Raw genomic sequence first — 19,999 nt, forward strand, 5'->3', positions numbered from 1 at the left:
ACTCAACCAATCGATATAGCCAGTTCTGATGATAATGGCGTCGTAAGGTTGTTGGTTGTCGCGGAGCCGCTCAAAGTAAGAGTTGAATACGTATATGAATTAACGAAGAGTCGACGATTTGTCGGTTTATCCGTGTCATCAGATCGTAAGAGCTTCTGATTTTATCAAATGTTCTTATAATGAAGTTAGTTCAATCGATTGTTAAATCTCTAACAATACAAATTCAATTTTGCAAGATGATATTACGACATGGATATCATCTATACGTCGCCTGTTATATTTTTTATTTTGGCTCGTTTCCCTTCGGCAAACTTTTCATATCGATCAGCGCTGAATAGCTGTGGCGGGTTAACGATACTTTAGATAATAAACACAACCGAGTTTAGAATAGAATGAAGCGAATAATTTATTTTCCATGGTTTATGATAGAAAAGATATGATATTCAAGTAAAATACAGACATGTAAATACGTAATACATTACATAATGAAATTGTCTTAGGACATCGCAGGTACATAATAATAATGAAAATCAAAAAACCTTTTTTAGTTAATCATGTTTTGCCGCAAGTTTTATTAGTTGGTTTTTTCGCTTTCTTTCGTCTTTTCTTTGAGTCGCTTTCTTGTCTTGATCGGCCCACCGTAAAACAATGCGTCAAAAATTTCAAACGCCGTTATAAGACTGGCACCAATACACAGACCCATAGATCCTCCAATATCACCTAAAAAAACAAAACATATATTCAAATCATAAATAGATGATGTCGGTTTTAGGATACGGACCAGGATAACTTAGTTTCTTTAATTAAGTGATTAGCTGATGATGTGTATGGCCAATCATAGCATTTATATTACTGTGGATAAGGTAACTTAGGCTAATACTTACTCCATAGATTGGTAAGAGAATACCCAATTTGTTGCGTGATTTCTTCATAACTCAACTCCGCAATGTAAATGTCGAGGTTTAGAAAATTATTCCTAGAAATAGAAGTTGAAGGCGGTGGTTATGGTTTTGAAAAAAAAACATTCGATGATGAAATTACAGAAATAGATGTGGAATTAATTCATATATACACATATTTAATTAACCTTATGAATTCAGTGCTGATTTGACTCGCGTTCAGATATTCGGTGAAATATACTTTGTAATTTTGAAAATGGTCGATAATCAGCGCATCGGCTGAGCCAAGAATCGATCTGTAGTTCGATGCGGAGGTCAGGTTGAACAGAGCCGGTTTTAGAAGACCATCTAGTTTTGATCTTGAAACATCGACGAGATCTAATAGCTCGGCCTGTGTGTTTTGACGAACAGCATCGCACCGTTCCGCCGGAATAAGTTCTTGTAGAACCAGCTCCATATCGTGGCAGGTTGACGTATTCATTTGTTCTGGGTAGTAAGATCGTAAGTCGTCTGTTAAGTTCCCGTAAAATGTTGCCGAACATCCTGTAGTCATTAATGTCGTCAGTTTATCCGATATGAAACCCATAACATTAAAGTTGTCGTTAATATTCTGATCGTATATTCTGATTTCATTGAAGACTTTCCACAAGGATAATATTGCATTTTGGACCGGATCGCTTATGATCAATTTCGAGAACTCAGTTTTGCTCGAATTTGGATCATTCAGAAAATTGTTAGCTTCATTTACAAAACTTGCGAGTCGTTTTTCGTTTGGGGAAAATTCGCGAATTGCGGTTTTTATTCCATTACAGAAATTAACGATTTGGGCACTCATCGTGATGAAATCAGAATAAGTGCTTTGAAATATTTCTATTTCGTTTTTTAAGTGTTCGTATGGCTTGAAAGCAATGCGATCGCTAAGCAAGAATTGATAGTACACGTATTTCTTGGAACCGCTTTCAATTTTTGCAAGCTGTGACTCTAAACTAGCGAAATCCAAGATGCTCCCATTTCTATATCCGTCCATCAATGCTAGAGTTTCATTGAGACCAGAGATAATACTATCAGATCCTATTTTCAATTCATCGAAAATAGATTTTTGCGGGTCCGGAAAGTAACATAGTGCAGAGAAAAGAGCGTCATATTTGGGAACCCGGGTGTATTTATAGATACTCATAGGCTTTCCTTCAATGTAACCTCGATACACAAACCCCATTTTCACCTGCGATACGGCAACCAGATTCAACCGACTCAAAGTTCTCGTTATTATCGCGTCGACTGCAAACGAACTCTGAGAGTCATAACGTGGCCCTAACTGTCCAATCAAAACTCGAAGGTCTGTCAAAAATGCGAAGTAGTCCTTGGCCACGAACTGGAAATACCGGTCCCGTCTTAGTTCAAATCCACGATTAACGTTATGCCGAATGATATAATCAGCAAACGCTAACACATTATCGTGAACTTTTTTATACGGTTCAAAAGATTTCTTCATGGCATTGATTTGTTGAAGTATGAAATTCGTCTGTATGTCCACCCGCGAGAATATATCTCCAAGTACAGAGATTTCTCTGATGATATTTGTCACATATTGACGATCGACTGTCGCCAGTTTCTTCAGTAATTTGTATCTCTTTTCTCTGGCATTAACGAATTGTCTTGTGACCTGGTGAATATAAGTTTTATTACGATTAAGCAGTCTATCTCTGTCAATATCAGATAACGCCCCTCCGGATATAAGCGGTTTGTACAGTGTCTGTTTACAAGGGATCGGACATCGACAATCTGAAGCTCCGAGACTGTCTGAAAAAGTAAAGATATATTCACCTGAACCGGATTCCACAGTACCCGAGTAAAATTTGATCCAATAATCAGAACTTTCAACCAAAATTCGAATTTAAATCTGAAGGTCTTAAGTTGAACTGGGGAAATGGTACTGTGTATTTCACAAGAAATGTTTGTGTACACGATTCTTATAAGCAATTTCTGTATTACCAAGAATAGGGTCCACGCAATCTGTGATGTCTTCGATGGTGCATTCAGGAAATTGTTCGTCAGCTATATAGAAATAGAACAGATCTGATCTGCACTTGAGAGTCAAATTTCTTGTTTAATAGATATTGAGTGATGGTAACAGATTAACAATTCGATACACGAGCCGCGCACAATGCGTTTCTACTAAATAAATGATGTTATGGACTCCACCGTTTTTGTGAGTGTCCTTGGCTCACCATTTACGCATTTACTTTGTTTACGGTCGGATAACAACTTATAATAATAAAGGTCTAATCGTAATAAGAGTAAGTTGTTTGTTTACCTTCGCTATCATCCAGGTAAAAGTCACGGCATTTACATTTTTCACGTATCTTAGTTTGTTTACATTCAGTCTGACAAGCGGCTACGGAGTATGGGAAATATTTCAGTGTGACAGAATCATCGCATTTACCATACGGAGTCTTTAGATTATTCACCTTGAAAAAACAAACGTTTCTTATTGCAGTCTCGTCCTGGAGACGTGAGAACTTTTTTTAAGAATTTTCTTGGAAATCTTAAATTGAATGAAAGATGATTTAATTCCGAGTAAAAGTTAAATGGCCACCGGTTGAAAAACCATGAAATAAGATAAGATTGAATTTTTATTAATCTTTATGATTTTTCAAAAAGCAAAAAGATTTAAATATTATGTCGGAACTCACCTCTAGAATACTAACTCCAATGAGGGCATGTGTCCCCGGAGAGAGAGCTTGACCTTGATACTTGACCAGCGGAAACTCCGCGGGTGAATGTATAAGTACCTTCAAACCAGCGCCGTCTGACGGACCATCCATGTACTCGTATTGTTCAACATTAATCTGCAATCGAAGCCCCCCACTCGTACCTAAAACAGAAGGAAGCCGATATTCAGAAAGAAAAGAAACGACCGGTTATAGCATTTTTGGGCGGTTGATGAATTTACCTTCCTGCGTGACCAGTCGTTTCTTGTTCGCGTGATTACTTCTATGATTGAAGGTAAAACAGACGCCGTAATCCGTGACGATTCGTTTGAAATCACTATGTGCACATTCCGAACCAGCCCACTTGCAACTGCGGATAAACAGGAATCATCTGTTAAATCTTGTAAATCATGTTAAATCTGTCATCTATTGTTCATTCTACCTGACGATGAAGTCGGTTACGTCGTGAGCTGCAGTATTTAAGATATCACTCATCGTTAAATTCATTTTATCGTGATCTTCATGTTCCGAGTCACTGGCGGCATGTGTCGTATAAAACTCGTGTAACGTGTCATACAAATTCATCTCGGCTATCTTCGATATTCTACCGGCATAAAAAAAAAATCTTTAGCTTCGTTACCGAATGATGCAGTAACAAAGACAAATATACTTGTAAAAGTACTTTCTGTCGTTGAAATTTGTGGCGGAATTGGTTTTTTGAAAGGTCCGATCTCTTACCGAAAATCGTTTTGATTGCACAAGGTAACGGCCGGAAAACTAAGCGATTCATTATAGTTTACTTTGACGTTGACAGAAACTGGTCGATTGAAGAATAGGATGATACTATTGATGGCCTGAATACAGAACAACGTTAAACCGGCCAGAACTATCATTCCCCAAATCATCCTGAAAAATTAATATTCTAGCCTTTTGAAATGAATGAATGACGGGGTATTCTCGGAAACGAAAAGTAATACTCAATTTCAGCAGAGTTGAGTTTTGTTAGATTTTTGTTTTTATTTGTTTGAAGTCGAATGATTAGAAATTAACTAATCTTAACTCAAAGCTTATTATAAAAAAGGACTCAAACCGAGGCCTCACATACTCCTAGCTTACCGACGAATAAAGTACGGTTGAGCCTCTGTTACACGACTCAAACCATGCAAAGTTGTATTCTCTGTAAAATCCTTCACCATCTTCAAACACGCACTACCAGATTCAGTTGCATCCTTTTCAACCGTTTCCATGTCTTCGGCTTTCAGACAGTTTTCCGCTTTACTAGAAACATCGTCCTTGACGTTTCTATCATTCTTATTCTCATCCGATATTTCTTCGAAACCATCATCAGTTTCTGCAGTAATATGTGTCGTCTCAAAGCTACTGTCAATCTTAGAATGAACATCCTCGTTTGAACTTTCATCGAGAAATTCTCTTTTAGACGTGGCTTCATCTTCACCATTGTCAGTATGGCCCTCGCTATTTACGACATTTTCTTCAACAACAACGCATTCCTCAGAAATGGCCATGTCTATTTTACATGTATCCACCACTGATTCTTTCGCTTTATTCATCTCTTTATTCTCACTTTCATTATCGCTACACATTTTGACACGATCAGGATGTCATCTCAGCAATAAGCCGAGCTCAACTGACCAAGTCAACAATTTGTTGCGATCCTGCACCTTTTCCTATCAATAATTCAAAATTTAATAAGATTAGATGTGATGAATTTTGTTGAAGTGTTATATTCTGACCCAATAGCTAATAGGTTCGTCGGTTGAATGACCAGTACTAATTGATTTGTTTATCAGGCAGTTTATCCTTTTGGGAGTAATGCATTCACATTTTCACAATGGAATGGAGATATGCAATTGTTCAATTCATTTAGATATTAGTAACTTCAACTTAATTTTCTCAATTTTGAAATGGACTATTGGTATATGGAAAATGACACAGTAGACTGAATTTAGTAAAGGTTCTGTGTGCTATTATATTTCACTGTTATTGAAAGGTTTTGAAAGCACTATTCGTTGGATCAGCAATTCTCTCTTTATCATCAACCTTATGAAACCACATTTCAACACGTGGTAATTTATTTTTCTCACTTTTTAAAGTTATGGTTCGCCATTATCGTATAGGAACTGCACATTTCCCCTCCTAAATCATCATAGCCTGTTAGCGGTAGACAAATGATAGATATTCATTCTTTTCTTCTGTTTGATAGATATCGATTGACAAAGAAAGTGAACATGATCATAGAATGGGTAAATGAAAGTTTTATTCATATATTACGACTATACCAAGAATGATAAATATATGGAAATCTGCGTTCTTTAAGTAGTACACACAACCGGGCTTTACTTGTCAGACATCATTGCTAAAAATTCTGAAAAAAATACCGTAATTATACTCAACAGCGACAAATCAATTTGATAGTCATATCACTAAAACCTCATCCATTTAACAGCACAATGCCGCTTTTGTCAACTACGAACCTTCATAGTTTATTTTGCCGTCACCGTCCAGATCAGCTTCTCTTATCATTATTTCGACCTCTTCTTTAGATATCACTTCACCTGAATTATTTTCAAGGTAATCAACAAACATCATGACACGAATCGGGAATTAGAAAACCATTCTCAAGAAATAGCAGAACATAATACCTAATCCATCCATAACAGACCGCAATTCAGTCGGGGTAATGAAACCATCACCATTTTGATCAAATATTTTAAATGCAGCCTTAGCTTCTTCAGCCGGAGACATCTTTTTACATTTCAGAACCATGACGTTGTAAAACTCATCGAGTTCAATAGTTCCATTCCCTAAAATATTCAATTACGCGTCGTTGTGGTTTCAAATGGTACTAAACGAATTAAGAACCGATTTAGATTAAACTTATTCGTCAGGAAATAGATATCGACTTTCTGTACTTGGGAAACCTGCAACACCTACCATCTTCATCGACGGATCGTATGATCGCCTGTATCCTTTCTTCGGTCGTATTTTTACCCAACGCCTTGAACACCTCCTCCAATTCTTTTGAAGTTATCTTTCCGTCGTGGTTTTTGTCAAACATCTTAAACGCATCTTCATATTCTATTGAACGAGAAGCGATGTAATTTATCAAGATCGTTTAAATTTCGACGTAAGTTAATAATGTTATGTGTTTGAGTGTAGCAATGTAATATTCAGGACAATGTCAGATTAAACTGTAGAATTGAGTTATTTGACCCACAACCGCGGAACCGTGGCCAGATCGAGGAATTGATTACATACCTGCTTTCTGAGCCGGAGTTAATTCATTCGCCATTTTGAATGTCTACAAATACAATGTATATCTAATACATTACTTATTTTTAGTATTGTACAATAAAAAGAATTGGTATGTTTTATACGTGTCCAGCTGCACCTGGTAATAATACAACTCATCTATGCAATACCATTTCCAACATTTCATTAGCCAATAGCTGATATGTATGAACATGGAATATGCATATGGATATTAGATTATCATGAAACCGTGGGATACTTTTGAGACACTGTTTTTCGCTTGGAATTATGAACAGAAATGTCTGCGCCAGATGTTGCCCGTGTTAATATCGGTTTATTTATTTCGCGTTTTGTTTCATTTTTAAATTGTAAGATGACCGCGCCTCGTATTCTCATGTATAAAGCGTTAACGATTCAATATTCACGTGGAACTCTGTTTTAAAATACTTTAGAATAATGAATATAGATAAATAAATAGGCTTAATTTGAATCAGTAATCATTCATTTAGAGAAAACACAGTTTAGAGAACTCGTTCCCCACGTATATAATGACGTATTTCGTTGTAGTCTTTGATGAAAAATAAAAACCATTTCAGGACCCCTAACTACAGTTCCATTTTACCGTTATAAAACCATATAAACATAAGCCCAGATTGCCACTTTTAACCATGCCGGATAGAATTTTGCATTGCATATCAGGCGAAGATAAAACGCGAAAAATATAGTTTCCTTAAGAAGAAATTATCATACGTAAAACTAAAAGAATCAATTCGTCAAATTAAAATACCTGGGTTAATGCCTTTGTCGCCTTAAACGTCTGTTATATCTGTCTGCCTGATGGAAACTACAAGTGCTTTGAAACATATGCTTGTTAAACAGTACTCGATATATATATGACACCGAGTTTTTTCGATCATTGCAAATAATTCATGCAGCTGGTTGAAAAAAAACCACAATTGCTCTACTGAACGTGAAACATGTAGAGATTTGATTATTCGGCAAGATTGGCAAGCCAGCATTTATTACCCGGATTTCCATTCATTCCGGTGTACGCAAGCAGACGGATCACTAACACCCATATCCGATGCTAACTGGATAATTATCATACATGCATATAATTGCATTTATAGAAAAGGTTAAATCTAATAATTCTGCTCATGGGTTACAGCTCAAACTCTATATATATGATAAAATTTTCTATATCCAAACCGCCTGAAAATGTGTTCAATCTCAATCTAGAAATGATGTATACAAAGCCTCATTAAATATTCATTTTCAAAATGTTCAAAAATTGAATGAAGATTAGGTCATTTATAAGCACAATATTTTTTTTCCCCCGATCAAGAATATGAACATCTCACCTGATTTCTGCCGCAACTACAACTCGAACCGTAGTGGCAGGATATGGCGTCTTTATTTATACCCGTACAAACATTCAGTATGAATATATATAAATGGACTTTAATGCAAAGGGTCGGGTACCATAATCTTTACAAGGAAAGCTAATTAAACAATAAATCTGTCTTTGAAGACTCCACACATGGTGCCATAGTTTTGAAACGCCTTGTTATCACAATTTGTACCAGTATACACGTTCTCTAGTCATGCGCGTATAACCTGTTATTTTCGTGCGCATTTAACATTAATCAAAAATTTCTAAATGACAAAAAGGAAATCATTTTCAAATAAACTAGTCTGGGAACGAAATGGCACGATTTCAATGAGACTGTTAACGTTATATTGTATAAAAATACAATCAAGTTGTTAATATTCTCTCACCAGTTTAAGTGGCCTGATACTTTTTCGACGTACATTGACAAAAAAAACAACATTTACTTACTCTTTAACAAGAGAAAGAAGTATTTCCATACTAACCTTGGAATTATGGATGTAGTAGCACTTTAGTAAATCACGGAAATATAGTTCTGCCTAATCGTCAACCTTTATGTTGCAGTACAGAGTAATTTTCTTGTCGTGGCGATTTATTCCGTTCTACATACGTGCATACATTCCAGCTCTTTAGCGTCGACTATAGAAACATGCCCGAATCTGAGTCGTCATATCAGTCATTTATATAACGTGTGCGATCATGACTCTATTATCTTTAAAAAAAACCACTAGGCATGTTTGTATTTTATATATGACGGTCATTTTTTTTATATCGAACGATGTTGACTTTTCGTCAACGACTTTTTAAATCGCATTGACAAGTTCTACCGTGTGTTGACTCATCATTACCAGTGATATTTAAACGTGGCCCGTTTAGAACGGGTTTTCAGCCGGCGCAAATAAACAAACCATATTCAGTCGTAAAACACCCAATCAAGTTGTTATGTTTTGTTCATCTTTTCTAAAACGTACAAAGTCGGCAATTTTTCGGGAGTGATTTTATTTCTTGTACGCCTACTTATTCCGTAGTGTAGTCCATTCACTACTACGTCAATTATAGCTTTCGTAGCAATAGAATTTAAGTTACCAATGGCTATATTGATAAGTGTCACATCACGATAGACTAGGCGCTCTGAACGGTCGAATTCTAGTTGTAAATTTTCCAGCATACGGAATATTTCTATACTTAATATCTATAACCAAGCACAATCTTGTCAAGATCACCACAATTCGTGTCTTTGTTTAAATCAGCGACACTTCAGTACGATGAGCAATGAATTATCATTCAACTCAAAAGTCCGTCCTAAATTGCGAAATTGCGAATTGCGAAATGTTCGCACTTTTTCTACATGACAGATGGATTATAAAATGATTATTGATGACTCGATAATTAGATACTTCGATGTGATTATGTAATTATAAATTCTCGCCGTCAGACCCTGATATCATAACTTCAATTTCGGCGTAGAACCCGGCAACGCTAAATAGATATAATATCAAAAGATCCAAAATCAGATTTCCATCCATAACAGCACGAAGTTTGTATCTGCATATCATAGATAAATATAGAATATCGAGTTTGATGTAGCTGGTTACGGTGTAGGAAGTACATGACGTCAATTTGAAAAACAAATGATATCTGGTGTGAGGGGAAATGTTGTACAGTTGTTACCGCGTCTAGATAACAGGTTTTTCATCGTTTCCTATGACCTCCACCGTTCAGAACGAAAGGATGATCTAATTGTATTCAGTGCTGTTTTAATCAGGTTATAAGTAAAGAGGACCACCGAAAAGTGAACCACAAGATTATAGCATAACGAATAACGATTTATTACGTAACGAATATCAGCACCCATTAAACGATGTAAAGCTAGTTTGATTTATAGATTTGCAGTCCGTCAAACTTTAAAAATTCTGGAAAAAAAGTAAAATAGTTAGTAATAGTAAACGAAGAAATTGTAATCATTTGAAGCAGAACATCCTCGCTTGGCAGGGTATTATTGCTTTCCGCCGAATCCCACGCCAACACAAACCCTGGCCGCACCTCCTTCTTTGTTGGTCTATTACAAGATTTCTTGAAGGAGGTAATAGGGAAGTTTCCAGTTTCCAGGCGCCATTTTAAGGCGGTCCCGCGGGTCCTGCAGAATTTAGAAAATTGCCATGAAAATAGCGTAATACGCGTATGCAGAAAAATCCACGGTCAACCACTCGCGTGCGCTTTGCGTTTGACTCAATCGGTGGCCAAGCGCGTTTCCTATGAAGATATTTTTAAGAAAGTAGGATCAACAAAATCCTCAGATAAAACTCTTCTTTCTTCAATGAAAAATTCTACAATCTCAAAACATGAAAAAGTAACAGTCAATAACACAAAATTATCAATCTTTTTGAGGCGCCTTCCTTAAAGTGACGTATATTTTTTAAACTGTAACTGTATCCGATTGTTGCAGCTGAGAAGAATAAATTAAACACCATCATAAAATAGAAATTGTCACTTTCTAACGATACATGACTTAAATTTTTGAAGCAAAAGAAGGATGGACTACAATGAATCGCGCTAAAGGTTTTAGTTTAAAAAATGTGAAAATCTGTCCAATAATGCGGGGCCTGTGGGACCGCATCAAAATGGCGCCTGGAAACTGGAAACTTCTCTATCAACCCTGGTAACCGAGGATGACGCAGAACCCTGGCAAGTGAGGATGACGCATACGTGCCTGTATAGTCTATTCTACCATCAGCGTTGACATCCATTTCTTGTATCATTTCTCTTATCTTGTATCCAGGAACGTCTTCACCTAAGTGCACGATCAATTAATATTAATGTATATACCGTAAACAACGCAGAATCCGAGGAAATAATTATACAATACCTAATGCTTTCATAGCAGACCGAATTTCATCTGCAGTAATATAACCATCACCATTTGCATCGAAAGTTTGGAACTGAGCTAAGACCTCGTCAGACGTTATTTGATCCAATTCTTTCAATACCGTCGTGGACACAAAATTGTAGGGTTCAGAAGGCAGGTATGTATCCTAAACAATTTCTCATTCTGTGCTGTCCCGTTGCTACAGAGCCGTCATAACAGGGGCAGCCAAAGCCGATCCACTTTTTTTGCATAACCAAAAATATTTTTAATGCTTTTTCAAAAGCTCGCTGCACCACGTAGCAGCTCGTCGTTCTCTGTACTAGGTGATTGCTCACGACCTCTCACGCTTCTGTGAATGAGACCGTGAAATGGCCCCAAAACGCATCTCCGGCGATTGACCCGGCCCCCACACCCCCCATCGCCAAAGGGAAAAAGAAGCGCCAAATTTCCTTTTGAAAAGTCCGTTTAGGTGCGACAACATTATCCGCCAAAATGGACTTTTCAAGGAAATTCGATATTTTTCGTTGTTTTGGCGGGAGCGTCAAAACGAAAGTTTGTTTTGGCGACAAAACACCGATGTATATCGAGATGGGAACCATGTATATCGAGATGGGAACCATTGTTTGATTCGATTTATAATACATTGGCTACATGCATCAATTTATATACAATGAACCATAGCAACGGGACAGCACAGGATGAGAAATTGATTAGGCTAAACATACCTGCCTTCTGAGTCGGAGTTAATTCATTCGCCATTGAATATCTACAAATATATACATGTAGTACATCAAAGCCGTCGGAAGGGATTTTTCAGTGGCGAGGCTCATTTCCGAATGTGGGTGTGGGGGCCCTACCCCCAGAAAAATTTTGAAAATTCGTTTGATTCGGAGATGCGTTTTGGGGGCATTTCACTGTCTCATTCACAGAAGCATGAGAAGTCGTGAGCAACCACCTAGTACAGAGAACGACGAGCTGCAACGCGGTTTTGAAAACGCATTAAAAAGATTTTGGTCAAGCAAAAAAGTGGGGCGGTTTTGGCCGCCCCTGCCGCCCCTTCTCGACGACATCTAATATATACTTACCGGGTATTAGAATATTAGAATAGAAACAATGCAAAAATGCTCTATACCTGGCCAGATACAGCATACTGACGATCAGCGCGATACAGGCAACCATGATCTCACTTTGCTGAGCTTTCTCTGAAGACAACAGCTGTTGTTCGATGCGACCTGTCACGATTAGTACGTTTTCCCTCCACATACGATTTTGCAATTACATTAACATAAGAAAATCTATGGATCGATATCCTTGATTATCTGCGTTCATCTTTGTAGAACTTCATAAACATATATCTTTAAATTATAATGGAAAATATAATTGAAAATAATTTCCGGAGGAAGTATCATCAAATATTGACGATACGCGGATAACAAATAGTGTGCGCCATTACGCAGTATTATTCATTGTATATATCGAGTTGCAGATAGTGGCCATTGTTTGATTCCGGGCTACAGCGACGAATTGGGACAGCGGTGTTGATTGGGTTACATCTCCCTTCTGAGCAGGGGTTATTCAAAAAATATTTAAAAAAAAAACAAATTCACTGTTGCATGTATATGTTGTACGCCTCTCTAAACGATGAATATGAAGTTGAAAAAAAAACGATAAACTTGATTGAAATTCGCATTTATCTGGTGGTAAAATCCTTGTAAAAATATCGTATTAAACAATAAACTGTACAATTATCAAATTTGATAGTTTATCTTCATGGTAAAAAGTGTGTCCTGCAGTATTATTATCGTAGGAAATACTGTTTTCAAAATTCATAGTTTTTTCTTTTACTATAAACATCTGCATCGTTCAACACTTCGGTTATGTTAATTCGTGCGGGTATTAAATCGCTAATGTGGAACTCTTTCAGTATTTTGGCCGATCGATACCAAACATGATCAAACGTATGAATGGTATAGGCGCCAGGAGACACTTGGAATTGTTTGTATTGCAGTCTAGCGATCTGAGCACAATATTTAGACTTTTTTGGTCCTTTGCATTTATTCTCGCAGACCTTTTTCAAGAACTTATACGATTTTATATTATAATGCGGCACAAATTTATACCACGGAGCGCAATATACCGAGTCGCACGGTTTAACCAGTTTTCCTTTGTGTTGTTGTTCATATTCCTTAAACACCTTATCAAGCATCATCGGTCCCGCAACGTGTAAAAGATTTTTCTCTTTCGAAAATAACGGTAGGTCTTTTATAATCTTTTTAAGAATAGGATGACCGGATACTGACATCATTATAGCATTCAGCGGAACTCTGATCGTGTTCCACACAATATGCGTATGGACGGGATGATCTTCCGGTATCAAAAACGTATGTGCGAGTGACAGTGAATCGAATGAACGCAAAGATTCGACATCTAAATCAGCATAAACTCCTCCGAATTCATGCAGAATAAAATAACGTATGGCATCCGCTCGGTTTATTGCTTTAGGATACTTTTGAAACATGTTCAGATAATCGGGAAACCGAGTTCTTATAAACTTTTCCGCGTGAGCATCCGTCCATAACCAATATTCCCAATCAGGATGCTGTTTGGCAAGCGAGCTTATAGTTCTATTGAATTGACCGGGAATCATTTCAGTTCTCCATGTTTGGTGTATTCGTTTAGGTACACGTTTCGAACACCGACCTCTTTCCGTAATAAAATCCACGGCGTGTAACTGTTCGTAAGCTTCGGCTAAATCACCGTAGTAAACAGGAGGGCGTCTTATTATCGGCAGTTTACGAACTTCTTTCAGTCCAAATACACGAAGATTTAGTTTTTCCGTCACTAGACGCGTCGTATTGTATCCTAAGAGGAAAAACACACACCCATAACAGATCACCCGAAACATTCTCTTGATATCAGCTTTCATTCTGAAGAAAAATTCAGATAACAATTCATACAACATATAAAAAACACATCAAAACTAAGACGAACTATCTATAAGTTATGAAATGGTAATCGCTTACTCGAAAAACTACTGAAGTTGGTGTATCGAATATCTGCACAATGTTCTTTTTTCGGAAAGACTCAATTTCCTCAGTCAACTCGTTACGGTGTCAATCGTATCATGAACGTATAAACTATAGTTTATATATCCAGGACCGTATCGATCGAGTAACAAGACGCACAGTATTGAAATGACATCTTCGTCCATATGATAAAAGTAAATCTAGACTTTTAGATTGAAGATGTAGCCTAAATTTGATATCATTCAAAATCTATTTACCTGATATACATGGCATCTGTACATTTGTGCATACATACAAATAGAAACACGATTTATGGGTCTGTTTATTGATGTATCCAACTGACGTATCAACGTATTGTCCACTTCGTATATATATATATATAAATAGTACTGCTTCTACCTAGCGGACGCACGGGTCATAAGCCCAGTACGCAATTGTTACAACGCCGCATTACTTATTAATGGACAATGGTTTGAATAGTTCCACACGTTACTCATTCGAAACAATCCAGATCGCTTGAATCATTTAAAGCTCCATAAGAGGACGATTGACTGGATCAGAACTTCAAGGGATTCTTTCATCCTTCTAGACGTGCCAAACAGATACTGATGATTTAGTGAATGACTGTACGAACGAGTTACAACTTTTAAGATGTAGATTTGTTAAAATTAAAGATCATATTTCATCTTTTCCTTGATTCACAAGAATTTTGACTCGTGTTTGTTTCTCTTTGAGACGCTGCCGTTTGGAGCACTGAAAAAAGGTCACATCATTTTCGACAAGAATCGTCTGTTTCGAGGTCAAAATAAAACTCCTTTTTGTCGCGGTTTAATTGGTTTTTCCGATCGAGCTGAAAGTTTGGTGATACGTATGTATCTAAATCGGTTAAAAATTACAATTATATGTTTCTAATTGGCGTTGAGACGCTAATTATCGGCTAATTGGATGGATTTTAAATATTTCACCGACATTTAACGTGTATGAAATTCTAATCGTCGTATAAAATATTTGAATCATTATTTTATTTCGATTTATTTTCAAACCAATTTCTATTGCGTAAGCTGCGTTATGATCGTGTTGTGACCAGATGGCGAATAAATATATCTTGTTAATTTTCATATCTGCCGTTGCGGTTTTACCAGTTGTTTTTAGCGGCAGTAGATCGCAAATGTATAAACGTCTTAGAAGCGCTGGATTCAGTGATTCTGACGTTATCCGTGAATTAAGAGTAAATTCGTTGATAAGTTGTGGAGCTAAGTGTTTAGAATCCGGTTGTTATGGATTCTCAATGAATTTCGGGAATTGTCAACTTTACAAAGGAAAAAAGATATCTGTTGGATTTAACACGTTACTTAAGTACTACATGGTTAGTAATCAACTTTTTATATCATTATTAAACATCATAAGCTTTTGAAAAATGTGATACATAATGGAGGAAACACTTTTTACACTTCTTACATCCGGAATAGCACATTTTACTATACAGCTAATCGTGTCCTATAAGCTTCTGAAAATTTAGAGATGCTTTCAACATGATTTGCTTTACCAATAAAATTTACAACAAGGAATCATTATTTCAACAATATTTGTACAATATATATGGCTGGATATACTAGAAGCCAAATTGGCTGTGAGCCCCTGAGGGGAACAGTATACCAGATCATAAGATCAATGAATAAGATCAATAAATTTCGAGGAGGAACGATACAAAAAGGACTTTCTTTTATATCATAAAGGTTTTTACGGCTAAGACGTTTGGTGTACGTAAATTAAGACGATTTTGTTTCCTGAAGATTACAAGTCAGTTCCCCAGTTCTTGCTTGAAATCTGACCCTGAACTAAGATATTGGGAACTAGTTTCAACTCTAGAGTAAACTGGGTATTGATCCGACAACAATGGAACTGGGTATTGATTCACAGAATGGAGGATATATATTTTATTTAGAGTTATATTTCATTATGTTCGGTTTCAGATAGTTGTTGAGTTGGCTTATTATCCATACTATGAGCCAATATCAGAAAACCGATTTTTGCCATCAAAAGCAGCTGAAGCATGTTCACAAAGACATCCATTCGGACAGTTAGCAAGTGCATTGAATATGGATGAATATGGAAAAATGATCGATTCAGTCAAGACGCTGATGCAGGGTAAATCAACAGGTAAATCTACACACATATCAATCTACATATATTATATATCACTTCGTTTGGACATGAGTAAGTATATTCTAAATTGCATTTTAGGCGCATCATTTTGGGTCAATGCGTATTCCAATGATAAATCCGGGAAACAGTATCAGCGATGGTTAAATGGAACGGGTCCATTGGTCGACAGAAGTCTGTGGCAAGATCCACAATCACCACCTGAAGGGAAATGTGTTTATCTGCACTATAGACCGAGTAATGCGGCAGTTCATGGGCTGCTTGTAGACGAGGAGTGCGATCTGTTCCATTGGAATCCACTCTGTGAAACTCGTCCACCTACATCTAACACGGAGAATGTTTATACTGGAAATGGACCCGCTACGGTCTAACAACGGTAACGATTTGAATGTTCGAACTCTCGATTCCAATCAGTGGGGCTCTCTCGTGAACATCATAAATTACAATACATTTTCAATTATACTCGATTTCATTTGGATAGCTGAGAGTTCACCCTGCCCGCCACATCTTTATTTCCTTCCATACAATAATCAACAATTTCACCAGATGGCGCTTCAGTAGATTACATTTGTTACGCATAACGATGAAGTGATAGTTGTTGAATTATTTGATATGGCGCCTGATTCGAATGAGAAAACCGATATGTCATACTTGAATTATCCAACCGTTGGTCCTTCATTTTTTCGATGACCCGGATTAGTTAAAATGAAAATGACTGACATCTATGTAGCTCAAGTATTCGCTGCATAGAATCATCCCCTGGTATCAGAAGAGGGTTGTTTTTGTATATGTTTTTATTCCGAAATCGTGAAGCTGACGTGAAAATACTGCACCGTCGAAATTTGATAACTGAAATGCTGGTTCAGCAAGTTTGTATAGATTGCATGTCTGTATTGAAATAAAAGAAGAAACGTTATTTTTAGTCTTTGGTCTCATATTGAATTTTAAATCAATAATAGAAATAAATAGTGAAACGTTGAAGGCTGCAATTATTTCTAATTGGCTTCTGAGACGGTCATTATCGGCTTTCGTATTAGCTTTAACCGAGTTTCAGTGTGTTATACGAGTGATTTGTAAAAATTTTTCTGTCAGGCAATGAAAGGAGATGAATAGCGATTATCGGTAAACACTTGAATCATGTCACTTGTTTCTATCAGGTAGAGCTTTTCGTCATCGCTTTATTCTGTCAAAAACCATCGGTTAACGTTTCAACGTTCATACGTCCAAGGAAATAACTCCGGTCCTTTTCAACTGCGGTAAGAAAAAGATGATGAAAAGATATATCTTGTCTATTTTGATATGCACCGCTGTGGTTTTACCATTTGTTTTGGGTGAAAGTGAATCGCAAATGTACAAACGTTTAACGAATCACGGATTTAATGATTCTGATATTATCGATGAAATGAGAGCAGATTCGGCGATTGATTGTGGAGCTAAGTGTTTAGAATCCGGTTGTTATGGATTCTCAATGAATTCATCTGATTTCGGGAATTGTCGACTTTACAAAGGAAAATCGATTTCTGTTGGATATGACACGTCACGTGTTTATTACATGGTAAGTTGTAAAAAGTTTTTCAGGGCATCACGAGAATTTAATTTTGTGATTTGGACCACGGTTTGACAATGCGCAATATTTTGCAGACATATCGAACAGCCATTCGTATAAGAAAATATATGTGCGTTAAACAAAAAAATTGTTAACAAAATGAAGGATATCTATGGTTTCAGATAGTTGTTGAGTTGGCGTATTATCCATATGTTGAGACAGCTTTAGAAAAACGATTTTGGCCATTCAAAGCAGCTGAAGCATGTGCACAAAGACATCCATTTGGACAATTAGCAAGTGCATTGAACATGGATGAATATACAAAGATGATTGATTCTGTCAAGACGCTGATGCAGGGTAAATCTACAGGTAAACCTACATACAAATCAATCTACTACTGTCACGGTGTTTGAACAGGAATAAGTACATTCTAAATTGCATTTTAGGCGCATCATTTTGGGTCAATGCGTATCCCAATGATAAATCCGGGAAACAGTTCCAACGATGGTTAAATGGAACGGGTCCATTGGTCGACAGAAGTCTGTGGTACGATCCAGTATCACTACCTGAAGGGAAATGTGTTTATCTGTACTACAATCCTGTTAATACGGCGTATAATGGATTGTCTGACGAATACTGTCTTGGTTTTCATTTCAATCCGCTTTGCGAAACTCGTCCATAGAATATATAACACAAATAATGCGAAAACGTATCTATATTCCAGATAGAATGTTTCACTTGTTTTTTAATATTTAACACTATTTCATAGAAATAGAGCACGTTCTATATCGTAATGTAATGTTATAGCAACTAAATATCTAAGTTTATAAGTTAAGTTGGACTCTAGAATTAAGAAGTCTTATTCGAATAATTGCACTGCCCTGCCTTGATCCAAGGTTCATATCATGGTTAATCTATATAAGACTATTCTATTCACTATTACATTGACAACATTTTGTGTAACCACATTATCTAATATATTACGTGTAAATGTATCTCCACAAGATGTCTCAAAATATTCTTATCGGATTTTTTCAGTCGAATTGTCATCCATTTTTGTACTATTTTCTCTGAGTTTTTCCTCGGCGTTGCGAATGGATTTTCCTGGAAAAAATCGCTTAGTTTGTTGTCGCTTTCGACGAACGCACGTGATAATAAGCGCTGATTTCGATAGGATGACGAGTTCTGTTGCTTCATTGTTTGTTTCTATTAAGCTCCTCTAAGATAGAGTTCTTTTTTTGTCGCGTTTATGTCGTTTATCAATAACAACCGGCAATTTACATTTTCTTAGTCCTAGAAAATATCACCCCGAGCAGCTGCAGTCGTCCTCAACTGTGATCTAGAATTCCACCATAAAATGAACATGAATAGATATATTTTGTTTGTTTTCATATCTGCTGCTGTAGTTCTGCCAGTTGTTTTGGGGGAAAATAGATCGCAAATATACAAACTTTTAACGAAACACGGATTTAATGATTCTGACATAATCGATGAAATCAGAGTAGATTCGGTGTTTAATTGCGGAGCTAAGTGTTTAGAATCCGGTTGTAATGGATTCTCAATGAATTCATCTGATTTCGGGAATTGTCGACTTTACAAAGGGAAGACGATATATGTTGGATCCAACGCGTCACTTGTTTATTACATGGTAAGGGCACAATATCTTAAAAGAATGTCGGATAGAATTTATGAGAATGTAGTGTTAAACCATTTTGATTGGTATCAGAATGAGGGACATTTTATGGTTTCAGAGAGTTGTTGAGTTGGCTTATTATCCATATGTTGAGTTAAATCCAAAAAAACGACTTTGGCCGCCACAAGCAGCTGAAGCATGTTCAAAAAAACATCCATTTGGGAAGTTAGCAAGTGCATTGAATATGGATGAATATGAAAAGATGATCGATTCTGTCAAGACGCTGATGCAGGGTAAATCTATAGGTAAATCTACAATACACATTAATCTACTACTCTCACGGTGTTTGGACAGAAATAAGTATTCTAAATTAAATTTTAGTTGCAGACTTTTGGGTCAATGCGTATTCTAATGATAAATCTGGGAAAAAGCATCAGCGATGGTTTAATGGAACGGGTCCGTTGGTCGACAGACGTCTGTGGAAGAATCCAG

At 36.7% G+C, this 19,999-nt stretch overlaps 3 protein-coding genes across 3 annotated transcripts; 1 reads left to right on the forward strand and 2 right to left on the reverse strand.

Moving 5' to 3' along the window:
* The first annotated feature begins 39 nt into the window (after window positions 1–39).
* On the forward strand, window positions 40–16,699 carry LOC141915242 (uncharacterized). Its single transcript, XM_074806713.1, has 3 exons — window positions 40–75; window positions 16,139–16,325; window positions 16,410–16,699. The coding sequence occupies exons 2-3, from the start codon at window positions 16,265–16,267 to the stop codon at window positions 16,697–16,699; spliced, it is 351 nt and encodes a 116-aa protein (XP_074662814.1). The 5' UTR covers window positions 40–75; window positions 16,139–16,264.
* LOC141915241 (uncharacterized) lies at window positions 575–5,214 on the reverse strand. The gene is made up of 10 exons (XM_074806707.1): window positions 4,727–5,214; window positions 4,349–4,516; window positions 4,053–4,214; window positions 3,853–3,980; window positions 3,593–3,774; window positions 3,214–3,367; window positions 2,892–2,954; window positions 1,088–2,699; window positions 885–976; window positions 575–720 (listed from the first exon to the last, which is right to left on the reverse strand). Exons 1-10 carry the CDS (start codon window positions 5,212–5,214, stop codon window positions 575–577), a joined length of 3,195 nt encoding a protein of 1,064 aa, XP_074662808.1.
* LOC141906981 (calmodulin-like) lies at window positions 5,869–8,934 on the reverse strand. The gene is made up of 6 exons (XM_074796501.1): window positions 8,759–8,934; window positions 6,890–6,932; window positions 6,566–6,709; window positions 6,274–6,435; window positions 6,106–6,186; window positions 5,869–5,996 (listed from the first exon to the last, which is right to left on the reverse strand). The coding sequence occupies exons 2-6, from the start codon at window positions 6,921–6,923 to the stop codon at window positions 5,968–5,970; spliced, it is 450 nt and encodes a 149-aa protein (XP_074652602.1). The 5' UTR covers window positions 6,924–6,932; window positions 8,759–8,934; the 3' UTR covers window positions 5,869–5,967.
* Window positions 16,700–19,999: the final 3,300 nt, after the last annotated feature.

This window comes from Tubulanus polymorphus, chromosome 1 (genome assembly GCF_964204645.1).
Source record: "Tubulanus polymorphus chromosome 1, tnTubPoly1.2, whole genome shotgun sequence".
In the NCBI taxonomy this organism is placed as follows: Eukaryota; Metazoa; Nemertea; class Palaeonemertea; order Tubulaniformes; family Tubulanidae; genus Tubulanus; species Tubulanus polymorphus.

Bases quoted from the DNA above. Each gene is read 5' to 3' on its own strand.
- LOC141915241 (XM_074806707.1), bottom strand. From the start codon at position 5,214: ATGTGTAGCGATAATGAAAGTGAGAATAAAGAGATGAATAAAGCGAAA. The intron at 3,368-3,592 runs GTGAGTTCCGAC...TGTTTTTTCAAG, and splicing joins TTGGAGTTAGTATTCTAGAG to GTGAATAATCTAAAGACTCC. The intron at 2,955-3,213 runs GTAAACAAACAA...ATTTCTATATAG, and splicing joins TTACCTGGATGATAGCGAAG to CTGACGAACAATTTCCTGAA.
- LOC141906981 (XM_074796501.1), bottom strand. From the start codon at position 6,923: ATGGCGAATGAATTAACTCCGGCTCAGAAAGCAG. The intron at 6,187-6,273 runs GTATTATGTTCT...AAAATAATTCAG, and splicing joins GTCTGTTATGGATGGATTAG to GTGAAGTGATATCTAAAGAA. The intron at 5,997-6,105 runs GTTCGTAGTTGA...TATTTTTTTCAG, and splicing joins CGGCAAAATAAACTATGAAG to AATTTTTAGCAATGATGTCT.
- LOC141915242 (XM_074806713.1), top strand. From the start codon at position 16,265: ATGGATGAATATGGAAAAATGATCGATTCAGTCAAGACGCTGATGCAG. The intron at 16,326-16,409 runs GTAAATCTACAC...ATTGCATTTTAG, and splicing joins GATGCAGGGTAAATCAACAG to GCGCATCATTTTGGGTCAAT.